We start from the raw sequence: 17565 nt of genomic DNA, 5'->3' as shown, positions 1-17565 counted from the left end.
GTATAGAAATTTAATAAATAAATAAAATAAAAATAAATAAACACCCTTTCAATGCCCTCTCTGCCGTTCTCTCTCCAATCCATACCAAAATAGCTGTATCCAGAAATATGCACAACTAGTGTTGAAGCTCTGGGGCCAGCAGGAGGCTGGAGGACATGCGGGAAAGTGCGCTACCTCACATGTCAGATGTTCGGCAGGGAGGCTGAACAGCCTAAACAAAGCCCTGTTATGCCTTCGGTCTCTTTGGGGCTTCCTTAGCCCTCACTGAAGTCCTCTTTGGGCTCCGGGGATGGTCTCCTCACAAGTCGCAAGGACTCTCCAACTCTCTCCGGCATTTCCGGGTTTGAACTGAGTCACAAAAGTCAGGCTTCTAAACACATAGGACTCTCTCATCCATCCAGGCAACCAGGAGGTATTTTCACACCTCAAGGGGTATGGCCTGGGAAGGGGGAGGTCCAGGGGAAAGTCCTGAGAGTCAGACAGAAAGGCTCAGAGGACCACATTGGCTCTTGTGCTCACGTTCCCTACCTTTAGATCAGGGGTAGCCAACCTGGTAATCTCTGAATGTACCTGAGCAACAATTCCCAACAGCACCGACTATTGGCCTGGATAGCTAGTTGCTTTTTTAAAATGGGGAAACCCTTTTGCCCTGTGGGTGAGAGCTTGGCAAGCTATTGCATTGGGCCAGCATACAAATGCCAAAAATAAACAAACAGATAAATAAGGGGTTGTGTCCAACTCATGTCTACACAGAGCAGACGTCTTGAAATTAACGGAGATAGTTTAATCATTATGCAAATATGCCATTGGATGAAATCTGAGAACCTGCCCGAGGATCTTACCCGTGTCTCCTTGTTCATTTTTACAGTGATAAAATACATCCCTTTGAAAAATGCATGTATTGTTGTTGCAGCTGGCAAATTTGAACCGTTGTGTTCCTGGACAACTGCTACGATCCTGAACCAAAAGGGGTCGTTGTCGTTGCAGAGGGATGTAACCTCATAAGCTCCTAGGTTGGGAATTTCCCCTGAGGCTCCATCAAAGGAGGTCAGCTGTGCTCCAGGGGTGAGGACGCACTCGCCATTTTCCCTTATGCAGCCACGCACACCGTTGTGGAGGGCACAAATCTCTCCTTCCTGACAACTGTTTTCTGCACAAACCAGTCGGCCGGATGGGCTACAGGTGCATTTTTTCAAGCAGTTGTCTAAGACAATATTCTCTCCAGCCTGGTTGATTTACAGCCCACAAAGGGAGGGAGGGAGGGAGGGAGAGAGAGAAGAGTAGAAAAAGTTAAAATTTAAATGCAAACTTTAATTATTTTTAATAAGATAAAAAAGAAATCATATAGAAACAGACATTCAACATATACAACTGTGTACTTAGAAATACCTCTATACAACTATAATCTAGTACACCAGTGCTACATAGTTGATAAATCAATAGCAAAATAGGTCACATTTTATACTTTAATATATTCATTCATACTCTATTAGTAAGACAATTATTCCAAGTTCTCTTTTTATATATATATATTGCACCACCGGCTTCCAGCTGTGTCATTTTTCTTTATAATTTCCATATTTCTTTAACACTATTGTCAGTTTGATAAATGCCACCTTTTCCCATAATCTCCTAGCTAATTCATTCTTATTCAGTTTATAGCTATCCTTCCAAGCCTTTGAAAATGTTTCTTAATTGTCAGCGAGGTTTATAGCTTCCATGAACATACCCTGCTATGTCTAAAGCATGGATAGCCAACATGGTGCCCTCAAGATGTTGTTGGACCCTCCCCCCAAACTCCCATCACCACCAGCCAGCATGGACAACAGTCAGAAATGATGGGAATTGTAGTCCAACGATATCTGGAGAGCATCATATTGCTACTCCTAGACTAAAGGAATAAAAGGAAGGGGGGTGAATATGCCAGTACATGTATCAACATATGAAGGTTTGTTTTGTTTTGTTAAACTATTAATTCACAAAGATATAAAATGAGAGCAAGATCCTGAATGTAATTATATGATAGTATAGAAGCAATGGCCTTTCTGTCATCCATGAATTTTGTGTGGGGAAAACAGTAAAATGTGCATGAAGGACATATTTAAATATTTTGTGCCAATACAAATAAACAAAATTGGGGATTAATGCAGTAAGGGCACGGAATAGAATTATGAATTATGAATCGATGCATGTGAAACAGAGCCAAAAATAGACTAATATAACCAACCCTGATACCAACACTAACATCAGCAGCAGTATACCACTTCCAATAAACTTTTCAGATCTTTCTGGCTTTCAGAGTCCAAAATAGAGTAAAAAAACACACTAACCCCACCTCTACAAATGTTGTTTGCAGGTCTGGACTCAGTCTAAAACCATCCTATTGCTAATTCACTTGTTCCCAAAAGGAAACTCTGTTCATTGGTGGACAAGTGACTTTCATGAGTCGTCATCCAGTAGAGGATGGCAATATGAGAAGGGTATTTTTCCGTGATGGCTCTCTCCTTGTGGAATCTTTTTTTCTCTTGATCATGCACTGCTTCCTCTGGGGTCCATTCATGAAAAACATGAGGCCTTGCAGGCTGACTTACAAGAGGCACAAGTGAATGTGCAAACATCGCTGTTTTCACAGCTGTTTCAGTTACCTTGATGTAGCGTCCGTCATGCACGCAGCCACAGTTCCCCATTGCCACACATCTGTCACCGTCAAACAGGTAGCCACCGTCACACTGGCAGCCTTCGAAGCAATTCTGGGTGCACCGGGGCAGAGTGGATAAGCTGGTGCAGGTGGAATCACAGGTCCTTGTACACAACTTGTAATGGCTATTGGGTGGGCAAGTGAGAGCTGAAAATGAGAGTGAAGATTAGTGATTGAAGGAGTCAAAAGCAGTCCAGGCAGGGATGGTGTATTGGCTAACTATTTTTAATTATAGAAGGGGTTAGGAAAGCATTTCATCCATATTCATTTGGATGCACAGTACGGGGGGGGGGGGGAAATTATAATAAAAGTTAATTAAAGGCCTATTCCATGTTTTTAACTGGCATAAACTATTAATATTATTATTAATGATTCTATTGATTAGGTCCTGGAAGGAGCAGCAGAAGATTAGAAGACGTAACTGTGGGTTCCTGCTGTGCAAACTTACGGCAGAAGCTGTTTGTTCTCCAGGCTCCAATTGTAACTCCTGCAGCCTGACATGCAGCTACGTAGGCCTGAATACTCCTACAGAGAGTTTCTCCTGCACCATTGGCTGCACACATGTCATACAGACAGTGGTTGAAGTATTCAGCAGGGTCTACCAAGGAGTGACAGCTCCTGAAGGGGCCGGATTGGGCTTGGATCATTCCGCAGGAACTCTCTGGTTGGTACGGTGCTGTCTTGGCTGCATCACAGATGGGGCATTTCTCTCCACAGCCATCAGAGCATCTGACACCATCAATGGGAACCTTCCAAGAGGCCCCAAACTCTTCCACATTCTGGGTGCTTTTCCTGGTAGGCAGAATAAAGTCATCAGTCTTGTCCTTATTGAAATTGCCACATAGGCCATTGACAAGTCCTTGGTAGTTACTGGGGACAGACACCAGGACATAAGAGGAGGTGTCAAAAAGGACTTGGAGACCAAAGTCAGACTGGACAATGATATTGTTTCCTTCCTGGTTGGCCCAGAGTTTCCCATCCTTTGTCTTCATGGGCAGCGTATAGAGCTCTCCATCCACCTGCATTAACCACAGAGAAGGTGACAGTTTAAAATGATAATAATTATTAATGTTTCTTCAATGGTGTTTTGGACTCCATTTCAGGTGGAAATTCCTCCCAAAGCAGGTTACAGATGAAAGATGCCTCTAAATTGCTCCTGTTTTGTGGGAGGAATTCATGCACATACCAGAAATGCAGGTTTATGCAATCGAACAGGATTAAACCACCCTGTCTCCCCAGGGTGACAAATCTACTTAAAAACCACCAAAATTCTAACTTCTCCAAAACTGCATTGCAGTTTTCCAACCCCAAAAGTGGACAAAAATGCATATATTTGGAGATGTACATTGAAATCCACATGTTGGTGAAAATGACAAATAGAAATGCATTATAGTAGAGAAAATTGCTTTCAAAAATGTGTCCATCATTTATTTATTTGTTTGTTTATAGCTTTTATAAACTGCTTAATGTTTCAGCAAATCTTTAAGCGGTAAAAAAAGGGGAGGGTTGTTCGGAGAAATTTGCACTTAAAAGCAGGAGGGTTAAGGAAAAAAACAATTGCGAATTGCCACAGAAATCTGGAGAGCTGAATTCAGTACTGGAAAAATGTGAAATTGAGAGAAACAAAAATTGTCAGATTCGTCCATTCCCAGTGATGGAGCACAAGGGACAGTGGGAGATGAAATACTCCCAAGGACTCCTGCAGTTGTAGGAATTGTGGGTGAACTATGGTGGCATTTCTACTTCAGAGAGACATACCTTGAGCTTCCAGTTTGTTGCCTTCTCAATGACAGCGGTGTATCCATGAAAAGAGACTACAATCATCTTAGTCAGTGACCTTTCATTTTCCACTGACACGGCAAAGTTTGCCAGCTGAGCATCCTCTCCTTGGACTTTAGCTAAAGTATAAGTGCAGGTTCCTTGGAAGTCATAGGCCCGTCCATCAAAAGTTACGTAGTGGGAGCCTGCGGACAAACTGCAAGTACCAGACCCTACAGGATGACAGCCTTGGAGACCGTCCTTCACCCTGCATTCCTCATGGGGCCCACAAGAGATTTCCTGGCATATGACAACTCCATTGTCTGTACATTGGCATTGTTCCTGGCAGGATGAACCGGGGTAGAACACCTCTCCCTTCTTGTAGTAGTTCCCCCCGTGCTCACAGCCACAATTCCCAATAGGGACACACTGGTCCCCACTGAAGACGAACCCTGGATTGCAATAGCATCCTTCTTTGCAGGTCATTTCACACCCATCAGGAGCCGAGAGACCACGGCAAGTGGCAGGGCAGCCATTTCCACAGAGCTCGTAGTGAGAGTTGAGTGGGCAGGCAGGGCCTGGAAGAAAGGACAAAATCAGAAAGTGGTGAATTTCAAGCTAGTATAGAAGTTCTTTCGGAGGACGGCTGGTTCTTTGGTCACCTGGAGTAGAATAGGTCTGCTGTGCTGTTATAAAGTATGTTTATGGAGTGACATCTGCTGGTTACAGCAGATGTTAGCAAAGGTTGCCATCAGATTAAATTGTATTTCCATATACCATAAGCCCGCAACATATGGCATGCATATCCTTGGGGCAGAACATTGTAAGGGAAGAGGATTAGCTCACTGGTAAACAGCACGTTTTTCGTACAAAAGGTCCCAGGCTTAATCCCTGGCATCTCCAAGTATGACTCGGATAATGTCCATAACTGAGAGTCTGGAGAGCCAATGTCAATGTCAGTGTCAATGTCAATGTCAACAGTAGATGATCTGAACAGGTGTCAAGTTACTGCTTATGTTCCTCTGCTAAAACAGCTTCAAGAGGCAATACTTACTGCAGAAAGACTCTGATCTCCATTCTTCAAGCTCAATGTCCAGATCCTGACAGGCTGCCCCGTAAAAGCCGATGGCATTGCACAGAATGTTGTGCAGGCCATGATACTGGCAGACATCAAAGATGCAATCACTGAAGTAGGGCGTTGGGTCGATGATCTCATGGCAGTGCCTGAAAGGCCCATCCCTCTTGATGAGGATCCCACAGTATTGGTTGCTCTTATAAGCTTGTTTCTGTGCCTCTCCACATGGCGGGCAATCGGTGGTGCAACCCTGTGAACAACCTGGGACTTCTGCCACCTTCCAGCTCTCTGCAAAATGGAATATGCTAGGTGCTTGTCTCCCATCCTTCATGGTCAAGTCATCACTGGGGTTCAAGTTGTTGTTGCCACAGAGGCCACAAATAGCATTGGCATATGTACTGGGTACAATGACTTTGACATAGCTGTTCCAGTCAAAGGTTACTGTCAGGTCAAAGTCAGTCTTGATGAAGACCTCACTCCCACTGATATAAGCCTTTATCTTGTCTTCGTGGTAGAAAGGCAGGTTCACATAGACTTCATTAACCTAGAATGTGATGCAGTAGGAATTGTTACCACTGCTCTTGCCAAGTGGTTGTGTCCAATATTAGTTTTAGAGAGATAGACCCGTTGAAATTAATGAACAAGAAGCATATAACATAAAGACTATAAGGTTTCTCCTGATTCACATGTTCTGGAAAAATAGTGCATAGTATCATCAACAAACAGATGGCACCTTGCCCCCAAACTCCTAATGATCACTCTCAGTGGCTTTAGATACATATTAAATAGCACTGGAGATAAAATAGTGCCCTGCAGCATCTCATAACATAGTTACTGGAGGGCCAAAAAGCACTGTCCCAATTTAGTCCTGGAGGTAAAATTGGCACCACTGTAACACAGAACCCCCAATTCCCATTCCTTGGAGGCCATGTACTTTTGAGTTGGCCCAACAGCAGCCTCTGCATGGATATTGAAATCACCTAGGATTATTCTCCTGGGGTCCTCCAACAATATCACAGAAATGACCCTGCCCAGCCTGATCGGTGGTATTGCTGGGCAACAGGGTTGTTGGTAGACAGTACTATCCCCCATCTGGGAAGACCAACTCATTCCCTACAGACCCTCTCAGATGTTAAGATTGGCAAAGAGGGCCCCTCTTGGTAGTTTGTGGGTGGATGGGATCTGGGAGCAGGAATTCTCTGTGGTAGCCCTTAAGCTGTGAAATTCCCTCCCTGCTGAGCTTCATTTGACACATTCGTAAGTTCGATTTTGTCATGTGCTGAAAACACATCTCTTAACCATATATATAGAGAGAGAGAGAAAGCGCGTGATGGATGTGTATTTTAAAGATTTGATTTTTTCATCTGACTATAAATTGTTTTAACTCTTTTTAATATTGTAGTTTTATGTTGTTGTAACCCAACTTATGAGAAAAGGGCCAGTGAAAAATCTAATCATTGTCCTATGCTCCCATAATAGTTTCTGGATTAGATAAACTCATTGTTCTAGGCAGCTGGGGGCCCTGCCCTCACTGCTCACAAACCATACTTGTCCCATACTTAGGAGCTGGATCTGACAACTCATGTTGCCATCAACAGCACATATCTAATGCCGAATTTTGCAGCACATCGAGCTTACCTCATCTATACTTTGCATGTCAACAGACCCTGTAGTTCAAATTACAATGTCCAATGGGGTATAGTGCCATTTGTCACAGATAAACCATCCCCTATGTCTAATGCAGGAACTGCTTCAATGCTTACTTAGAAAACTAGCAAGGTACCCTGCCCAAGAGCCACCCTCTGAAACAGCCCTGTAATGGCACAAAGGGGGGAAACAACCATACATTCACCAATTGTCTATACCTGGATCCTGCGTGGATACTCCTGGCTAAGTGTGATTACGACATTGTAGACCTCCAATGTCACCACCTTGGTGTAGGACACCTTTTCATTGCCTCGGTTGTTGTTCTCCACATTGACAGTGAAAGGCCTGAGAGTTGGGTCCTTAGAGCACAGCCCAGCCAGCTGGTAGACGCAGGTGCCCATGAAGTCATATTTCTTCCCATCAAAGGTGGTATAATGAGGGTCCCCGGCTGCTGAGCAAGTAGCAGTGCTTACGGGATGACAACCTCGGACCCCATTGACCACAATGCACTGCTCACTGGCTTTGCAGCCAGCTGGTTTGCACACCGCAATGCCCAGGGTGGCATCACATGTGCAGCGGGAACCACAGGTCTCATCAGCCCAGAATTCTTCTCCGGGTTTGTAGTAGAGCCCATTGTAGGTGCAGCCACAGCTCCCGACAGGCACACACTTGTCTACGCTGAGGACGTAGCCATCGTTGCACTGGCAGGTTTCCACACATGGCTGTTTGCAGGCAGAGGGAGCCTTGCGGTCGGCGCAGCTGGCGGGGCAGGCATTGCCACAGAACTCATAGTGGCTATTCTGAGGGCACGGCAAGGCTGTAAGGAGGAGAAGAACAGCGGGAGTCTAACAACTGATAGAATGTGCTAAAGCTTAAGTTGGCAAGAGCTGGTGCTGCTAATATTGTACATGTCATATACAGTGTGTGTGTGTGTGTGTGTGTGTGTGTGTGTGTGTGTGTTTGTGTTTAAGAATGAATTCTTGGGTCACAAGATCCAAGTTGGGAGCAAGTATTCTTTGGTGAGAGAACCCTAGCAGAGATTTAAAACCACAAAACATGCAGCAACGCCAAATGTGAAAATATAGGCTATAAACACTTTTAAATGTGCTCCTCCAAGTGAGTTCCAACCCCCACCCCCAAGTTTATTTCCCTCTTCCACCAGCATAGGAAAAAGACCCCACATTTGAGAAGTTTTAAAAAGAGTTTACTTGCAAAGCTCAGAGTCATGTGAAAGTTGCACAGGCAGTAAAACTTGGCTTAGTTCCAAAGTGGGGAAGAGCACTCACCACAGCCAGAGGCTGTCCTCCAATCATATATGGTGGCACCCTCTTTCCTACAGGTTTTAGCATAGGCCTCCAAGGCCTGGCAAAGGATGTTCTTGGCTCCTCCATTGAGACACACGTCATAAATACAGCTGTCAAAGAAGTCATCTGGATTCACTGTGGAATGGCATTCTCTGAAAGGGCCCCCCGAGGTTTTGCTGATCAGCCCACAATACTCTTCCTTTCCATACAGCGCCCTCTTGCTCTCATCACATGTTGGGCAATTCCCTCGGCAGTAATCCCAGCAAAAGGGGTCCCGGTCCTTGACTTTCCAGCTGCTGGCCCAGCTTATGATGGAGGCAGCTTTGGTGCCATTGAGAAAGACCATGTCGTCTGCAGGGTTTTGGTTGAAGTTTCCACACAGCCCGCATGTGGCTCCATAGTAGCTACTGGGGAGAGTGATCACCAGGTGCCATTGCCAGTCGTACGTCACTTGGAGGCCGAAATCTGTTTGCAGGACAGCATTGGTGCCGCTCTGGTACAGCTTGATCTTGCCATCTTCAAGAGTCAGTGGCAGGCTGGTAATAGCATCATTTAGCTAGAGACAGAATGTCAACACACACATAGGAATTATTGTTTTATTTTTCCTTTGTTTCCATGCAGCCATGTGTCTAAGAAAGAGGAATAGACAAGCTGATCCTAGCCTTAGGCTGAAATTCTAACCCCACTTACAAGGGAGTAAGCTTCAATGAATTCTTTAGACAAAGGCTGGGGAATCAGCAGGGATTTTAGCCATGGCCACAAACCCAGTGACAGGGAATCTATGGGCCATCCATTTGTTGTTGGACTACAATCCCCATTAGTGCTAGCCAGCATGGTCAATGGTCAAGGGTGACAGAAGTTGTAAACCATTCCCAGCCCCTTCCCTAAACTATTACTGCAGGTGTTCTCAAGGAATTTACACTTTCACCACCTACCTCTGTCCATGGTACTGTTTCACATGAGCAAGCATCATTTTAGATAGGTTAAGTTTTTTAGTGGTCCTTGGGAATATTAGTTGGCAGCGTAGACAAGTCTGTTGGGCTTAGGTGGCCCAAGTGATCACTTCTGTTTGGGCAGTTCAGTCACATAGGAGGGTCAAAGTCAGCTATAAGGCGTAACCAAGCCAAATCCAGTTGCACTAGCAGCTGCTCATACTCTGGTTTCAAACCATGAGCCCAAGAAAGGGACCCAGATTGTGTTTAGCTGTACACCATTCGGTTGCCAACTTGCAGTATTTACAGAATCTTTTTTAAACGCAAACATCACAAAACAAGCTCCTCATTGGATCCTTATTGGGTAGATCTAGAGCACACATTTGCCATGCTGAAGAATCAAGATCATTAGATCCTGCTACGGTTTCTTGTGAACAGATTTGAAAATCAATATTATGCCAAATAGGATTGCAGCTTCATCACATCACATTCCCCAGTTCCCTATATTCTGCCAGCCACAAAGGAGAAAGAGATCGGATGTCTGAATAATGAATGCGAAGTGGCATGAAGGTCAATAACCTCCATCATTCGGAGTGGTATAGAGGTTCAATAATTTCTTGAGAGTGACCTGCAAGCACTAGTATTTCTTCTTCCTCCTGATATAGCTATTTCTTTCATGCTACCTTAGACTAATATTGGACTCTCAAAGTGGCTATATATTGGAATGAATTCCAGTACATTCATGGAGGTTATCCCATCCCCTGGCAATCTAACATACCCGGATTCTTCCAGTTTCCTGTTTGTGGATGGAGATCTTGTACCCATAGACATAGATGTTGGTCAGACGCACATAGGACACAGCCTGGTTGCCCCTGTTGTCATTCTTCTCATCGATAGTGAAAGGCACCAGCGTAGCATCGTTCCCACAGTACTTGGCAATAGTGTAAGAGCAGGTGCCCATGAAATCAAACTTCAAGGTGTCAAAGGTGTGATAGTGTGGGTCCCCCCAGGCCCAGCAGGTTCCTGTGAACTGTGGTTTGCATATGGCTTGGCCATTCTCCATCTTGCATGTCTCCTTTTCTCGGCACTTCAGGGCTTTGCATGGATCTAAAATGAAAGGCAGGAAACGTGAGCAAGAGCTAGAAGTCATTCAGTAAAAAACTAAAGGTGCAGAGGTGGAGGGAAGTTTTCTCCATTAGCAAAAGGTAGGCAACATGGTGCCCTCTAGAAGTTGTTGGAGTCCAATTCGCATCAGCCTCGGCCTGCATGGTCAAAAGTGATAGGAGCAAGAAGATCTGGAGGGTAACATAATTGAAATACTTTACTGTCACTTGTACAACTTGTATACAGTGAGATTACACGAGCACCCCCCACTCAGCTCTCTTAGTCTTAATTCCCCTCATTTACTGACGCACACCCACCAAACCCGAAAGTCAGTTGCCCTGTTGTTATCTTTTCATTCAGCAGCCTAACAGCCCACCAATAGAAGCTGTTCTTTACTCTGTTGGTGCGACTAATCATGCTTCTATATCTTGTGCCTGAGGGCAGGAGATCAAGAAAGTGCCAGCCAGGGTGTGAATCATCCCTGAGAATTTTCCTTACTCTCCTGAGGCAACGTTCTTCCGCTATTTCATCCAGTGGATTCACGAGACAGCCCATAATATCTTGTGCTGTATTCACCACCCTCTGCAGGCACTTCCTATCAGATGATGTCAAACCAGCGTACCACACCGTGATGCAATATGAAAGGACACTTTCTATTGTTGACCAGTAGAAGGAGATCATCAAATGTTGATTGACATCGTTCTTCCACAATATTCTGAGGAGATGGAGTCTCTGTTAGGCTTTCTTAACCACCTGGGTTGTATTTATTTTCCAAGTAAGGTCTTCACTGAGATAAACTCCTAGGAATTTAAAGGAAGAGACTCTCTCCACACAGCCCTCCCCGATGTACAGTGGGGGAAGCAACACACAACCCTGTCTCATATTTATTAGGTTGGAATGTGCCCCTGATCTTTGATATTGCTTCTTGCTTGTTGGAATGGAAGACAGAGAAGTGCAGGTAAGTTTGTGCAAAATCTGCCTGCTGTACAAAGGAAAAACGTACAATTGTAGCTCTGGCTACTTCTGCCTCTTGAACCACCCAGAGGTGACATGTGGCTCCAGAAGTTTGCCCAGAAGAGAATGCTGCCCTAGTGCTTTAGAAAACATACCTTGCCCATTATTTATAGACTCACATACTACATTCCTCACAGAAGGTGCTATAATTTCCCAGGATATCTGTGCCAAGACCAAGAATTGTAGTCCAGCAACATTTGAAGGGCCACAGGGTCCCCACCCTTCGCTTGATTGACTCTCTCCTTACCCTTATTAATGCAGCTCATGATTCCATCTTGGACCTTGCAGTTCTCATCGGCAGCACAGTTGTGGGCCTCACAAATTACTCCCTGGCCTGGGATGCAACGGCAGCTCTCCTGGCACACGTTGAGCAGAACCTTCTCATTGGGCTGTTGGGAGATTTGGGAAACAATAAAATAGAGCAGTAACAGTAACCCCTTCAGTGCTTTTCTGAGGTATAGCTTGAATGGGAAGGGACTGAGCATTGGAGGAGGAGCGAGATTCCTTTTAACAGAAAGGGCTGTTAAGCAAAAATGGGGAAATGGGTGCATGAATGAATCACCACCAACTGCACACCACGGTGTTGTTGTTTTTCCATCTCAGCTCCCAATGACACAACTCCTCAAGCCTTTCAGTTGAGATAATTTGCCCATTCCACAGCAAGCAGCCAGGTCAAATGATTTGCATGCATATACAGATGACTCTCAGCTTATGTTGGGTTTATGTTCCTTGGGGTTGCATGTAAAGGCAAAATCACACAAAGTCAATGTGACCCCTGGAATTGCCCCCAAGATCTCACAGGTTCTTGGATGGCCAGTGATATCTTGTGGGAGCCTTCCAGAGGCCTTGTATGTCTCAGAGCCTGGTAAACAAAGCAGAAGGATTAAAAGCTCTTTCTTCGAAGAGTTTTCCTGCCTTGCTTACTGGGTTCTGAGATGGTCACATGAGCATTCTTGAGGCTCCTGCAAGATCTCACGATAGCCTCCAGTGCCCAGTAAGCCAGGTTATCCCACCCCTTTCTATTTATTTTTTGGTGATCTGTGCAAAGGAGTAAGTAAAATCACATTAAGTCGACTGCATAAACAAGCTGTTAGTAGATCTGTCCTATCATTACACTTAAGTTGCACAATTCTGCCATCTGATGCACCTCCTCCTACCAATGACAGTTCATTTTATTTATTCAATATTTCAAAAGAAAGCCATTAAAACATTTCATGACCTGAGAAATTCTGGAGATGATCACAACAGTTTGTAATCTGGGGTTCAAAGAATGTGAAACTGGGAAAGCATGCTTTGAAGAAAAAAAAAAGGTTCAGAAGATCAGCTACCTTGTAGTAGCGTCCATTCTTTAAGCACCCACAGTCTTCTGCAGCGACACAGCCAAGGCCGTCGAAGAAGAAGCCATCATTACATTGGCAACCCTCAGCACAGGTCTCTGGACAGGCCACAGAGTCAGTGATCTTGGTACAGGAGGTAGAGCAGAGGTTGCTGCAAATCTCATAGTGACTGTTGGCTGGGCAGCGCAGAGCTAAATGAGGAAAGAAAGAAAAAACATCCATGTTAGGTGAAAGGCTCCCTGGTACTATTTGGGATGGCTGGGAAGCTGGCAAGTGAAATGCAGAGAGAGTGACTGGTAAAGAGCAGAAAATGTCTTTGACAGCTGTTTTTGCAAAAAAACCAAAACAGAAAGCTGATGCTAGAATGAATTTATGTTCCTTAACCCCACTGTTTTGATCATTTTTTCACTTATCTCATATATTGTTGCTCCAGCCATTGAAAACTTGCCCATTCAAGACAATGGAGGGGTTTTTTTTAATATAAAAAATGCTTAGGTTTCCAAAGGGAGAGGAAGCAACGAGGGTAGTAAAATGCTTCTGAGATCTTGTAAAAGCAATTTGAGCAGTGGGACAAACCCAATCTCCGAGCAATGTGAGATTCCAGGGGTTCCAGGAGTTTACCCAGGGTTTGATTTCCCTGGAATGAGGGTCAGCAGTGACTGTGATGTGTTTATGATATATGGTTTATTTGCACATACAGTCGTACCTTGGTTCTCAAAAAGAATGTGTTCCAGGAGTCCATTTGACTTCTGGAACTGTTCATAAACCAAGACATGGCTCCCAATTGGCTGCAGGAACAGCTGCGAAAGCCACGTCAGATGTTCGGCTTCCAAAAATTGTTTGAAAACTGGAACACTCACTTCCAGTTTTTGATCGCTCAGGAGCCAAAACGTATGAGTTCCAAGGCGTTCAGCAACCAAGGTACGACTGTAACCTAGCCTATGATGGGGCTCGCAGTATTAACATCCCCAAAATTCTTACTTATTCCAGAGCCACAGTCCTGGATTCAAGCAGAAATCAAGTGTGCCTCTCTTTCTCCAGCTTCTGCCTGCAGCTTGCTTTCTCTCTCTCTTACACCTCTGGCCCTTGTCCTTCTCACCAACAGCCGGGGGAGAGGCAGGGACCACCTATGTGCCTTCTGGCACAAAGCAACTTCCTTTGTTTGTTTGCTGTGTATTCTGAGAAGTGTCTTGCTGGGTACCAATTGGTCTACAAGGCTGCTGACTCTGCTCAGGCTCCTTTGACTGCATTTCATCACTCAGAAACAGACTGAGCTCTCAGAGTAACTGTCCTTGCATATCTGCTTGATTTCCTGCTTTCCAGCAGACCTTGGTTCAAGGATGGTGAACCTCGGGACCAGGTCCAAATATGGCCCTGTCTATGGCCCCAGAAGGTTGCCAAGAAGGGATCACAACCCTTGTGCTGAACAAGGTCCCCACCCTACCAACTTACACTGCTGGTTCTGGCAGGAACTCATTGAAAACAATTTTCTATATACCTCTGTGATTTGAGCTCATCAGTAGGTTGCGGAGCATATAGTCAAGAGGGTGGTGACACCCAATTGGAAAGGTCATAGAGCATCTAAGTGTGAGTTCAGTCTCTGCACAGCTTGAGACAGTTAGAGCCTTTCAAATAAACACACACCTCTAGATGTGTGCCAAAGTGACAGGGGGTCAGTTCAGTTTCTGCTCCCATTTCTCTTCTCCCCCTGAATGTTCGGTCCCCAGTACTTACGACAGAAGGAAGGGCTCCTCCAGGGCTTGACAGAGACCCCAGCCTCTTGGCAGACAGAAAGGTAGCTCTGGATGCTGTTGCACAAGACCTGGCTGTCCCCGTTGCCCAGGCATACATCGTAGATGCAGTTGCTGAAGTACACACCGGGATCCACCTTTCCGTGGCAAGCACTGAAGGGGCCATCAGGAGCAGTGAGGATCCCACAGTAGTTGCGCTGTTTGAAAACGTCCTTCTTGCTTTCCTCGCAGACCGGGCAGCTGTTCCCAGAGCATCCATCTGAGCAAGATCTATCTGCCCCAGAGACCCGGACCTTCCAGGAAGCACCAAATTTAGCTATGTCAGAGGTTATTATGCCATTGGGTAGCAGGAAGTCATCATCCTTCTTCCCATTGTAGTTCCCACAGAGGCCTTGCATCTGGCCCCGGTAAGTGCTTGGGACGGTGACCGTCACGTGGTAAACCAGGTCGTAACTCACAATGAGACCAAAGTCAGTTTCTATCAGGACTTTTGTGCCATGTTGATAGGCTCTGATCCGCCCAGCAGAAAAGGATATAGGGACGGTGTAGATTAAGCCATTCACCTGGAAGAAGAAAACAGAACATTCACTGGTTCAGTAGGATTGGCCTAAGGGTTGTTTCTTATGTTGCAAACTTATACTCCAAGGATTGGCAGCTGGGGGACAAAAAAAACAAACCTATATTAGGAGACATTTGCAATAAAATGCTAACAAGTTTTCATCATAATTCTTGGGAGAAATGCCGGCTGATACAGAAATGTGGAGAACTGGACTTAGGACAGGAAATATGATAGAAAGAAGCTGATGGACTTGTTCATCCTTAATTGAATGAATGAGCCAAGACAATGTCTTAATGTAAAAAAAAAAAGATGAATGGCTAAAGATCTAATGATTTGCCTCTTCTTTCCGCATGGACTCACCTTCACTTGACCTTGCTTGCTCTGCAGTAATGTGAGTGTAATGCCATAGACAGTGACTGAGACCATCTTGGTAACAGCAACTTTCCTATTTCCCCAGGGCTCGTTTTCCACGTTGACAGTAAAGGCTCTCAAGACCCGGTTGTTTGTGCTGACCTTAGCCAAGGTATAAGTGCAGGTGCCTTGGAAATCAAAGGCCAGTCCATCGAATGAAAGATAGTGAGGGTCACCTGAAGCAGAGCAGGTGGCGCGGCTGGTGGGGTAGCAGTTCTGGATGCCCTTCTCTACCTTGCACTGCTCCCCATTCTTGCAGCTGGCAGACTGGCATTTTATTTGCTTGCTCTGTGCATCACAGATGCAGCGTCTCGTGCACGTCTTGTCTCCCCAGAACTGCTCACCGGGTGAGAAGGACTTCCCCTCAAACACGCACCCACAGGCAGCCTTGGAGATGCATTTCCCAGCATCCAACACAAAGCCCTCATTACACTGACAAGTCTCTACGCAGGGCATTGAGGAACAGTCTTGGGGCTCAGCTTGGTTGTTGCAGGTTGCAGGGCAAGGAGATCCACAGGCCTCATAATGGCTGTTCTCGGGACAGGATTTGGCTGTCAAAAGAGACAAGACGATTGTCAACAAGGCACGATTAGAAGACACAGGGAATCTGAGAATATTTTGCTAATGTGGGACGAGGGAAAGTGTACTGAACCATGTTTTTATTTTGATTATGTATTTTGTGGTTTTTATATTTTGATTTTATCCTGAGACCTATGGGTATAGGGTGGTATATAAATTTAATTAACAACAACAGCAATGACCAAGATGCCCTTAGCCTAGCCTGCCTCTCAGAGTATTGTGTGAATCAAATGGATGCACCACCCTAAGCTGCCAGGAAGATGTATTCAGAACAGATGTAACATTAAACTAAGGTTTGCAGAGTGAGCCCTCTTGGTAGTTCTGCTACCCTTGGAAGTTTGGGGTTGTGGTGGCCTGGAGTGGCCATTCTCTGTGGCAGCTGCCAAACTCTGGCATTCCCTTCCCATAGAGGAACATCTGGCAATTTCATTGTACAGTGGTACCTCGGGTTACAGACTTTTCAGGTTACAGACGCTTCAGGTTACAGACTCCGCTAACCCAGAAATAGTACCTCGGGTTAAGAACTTTGCTTCAGGATGAGAACAGAAATCACATGGCAGCGGGAGGCCCCATTAGCTAAAGTGGTGCTTCAGGTTAAGAACAGTTTCAGGTTAAGAACGGACCTCCAGAACGAATTAAGTTCTTAACCCGAGGTACCACTGCATAGCTTTCATCATATGCTAGAGACTCCTTTCTTTACCCTGGCCTTTGGCATATATATATATGAGACCCAGTCTATTCTGGGTCTGGAAACCAAGCTTTATGAGGAACGGTTGAAGGAGCTGGGTATGTTCAGCCTGGAAAAGAGGAGACTGAAAGAAGGTATCATAGACATCTTCAAATATCTCAAGAGCTGTCACATGGAAGATATAGCAAGCTTGTTTTCTCCTGCTCCAGAAGATAGGACTCGAACCAATGGCTTCAAATTACAAGAAGGGGGATTCTGACACTCACAGCAACCGATGGGGGTTCTCCAGTCCAAGACAGGAACTTGCTTTTCCCGACAAGCTACTGCATAGTTATTCAGTGCCTCACAAAGAAGCTCCTTCAGCCCATCATTCATGCAGAGGTCATAGACACAGTTTTCCAGAAAAGGGTTGGGGTCAATCACAGCATGACACTTGCTGAATGGGCCATCCTTTCCTTTGCTGAGCCAGCCGCAGAATGGCTCGCCTTCATACTTCTTGACCATCTCTGGGGAGCAGCTTTTGCATTCCCCATGGCAGTCATCCCAGCAGAACCTGTCGCCATCGTCCACCTTCCAGCTCTTTCCAAACTCAATGGGGTTGGGAGCCAAGGCCCCATCGGGGGTGCTGAAGTCATCAGCGGGGTCTCCATTGTAGTTGCCACAAAGACCGCAAACATTTTCAGAAAAGCTGCTGGAGATCTTCACCAC

The 17565-nt window shown here is 45.3% G+C and overlaps 1 protein-coding gene across 1 annotated transcript in view; it reads right to left on the bottom strand.

Annotated features, from left to right (window-relative positions):
- LOC308484064 (IgGFc-binding protein-like) overlaps positions 1–17565 on the bottom strand; it is a 67107-nt gene that overhangs the window by 2387 nt on the left and 47155 nt on the right. The window contains exons 15-17 of the mRNA XM_081018562.1: positions 3147–3717; positions 2646–2845; positions 843–1226 (exon numbers count right to left, since the gene is read on the bottom strand). Coding sequence (XP_080874688.1) covers positions 843–1226; positions 2646–2845; positions 3147–3717 — 1155 coding nt within the window. The remainder of the gene's footprint in view (positions 1–842; positions 1227–2645; positions 2846–3146; positions 3718–17565) is intronic.

Source organism: Podarcis pityusensis, assembly GCF_964106645.2.
Source record: "Podarcis pityusensis genome assembly, chromosome: 8".
Lineage (NCBI taxonomy): Eukaryota > Metazoa > Chordata > Lepidosauria > Squamata > Lacertidae > Podarcis > Podarcis pityusensis.
The sequence above is the reverse complement of the archived record's forward strand: the minus strand, read 5'-3'. Positions and strand labels throughout refer to the sequence as shown.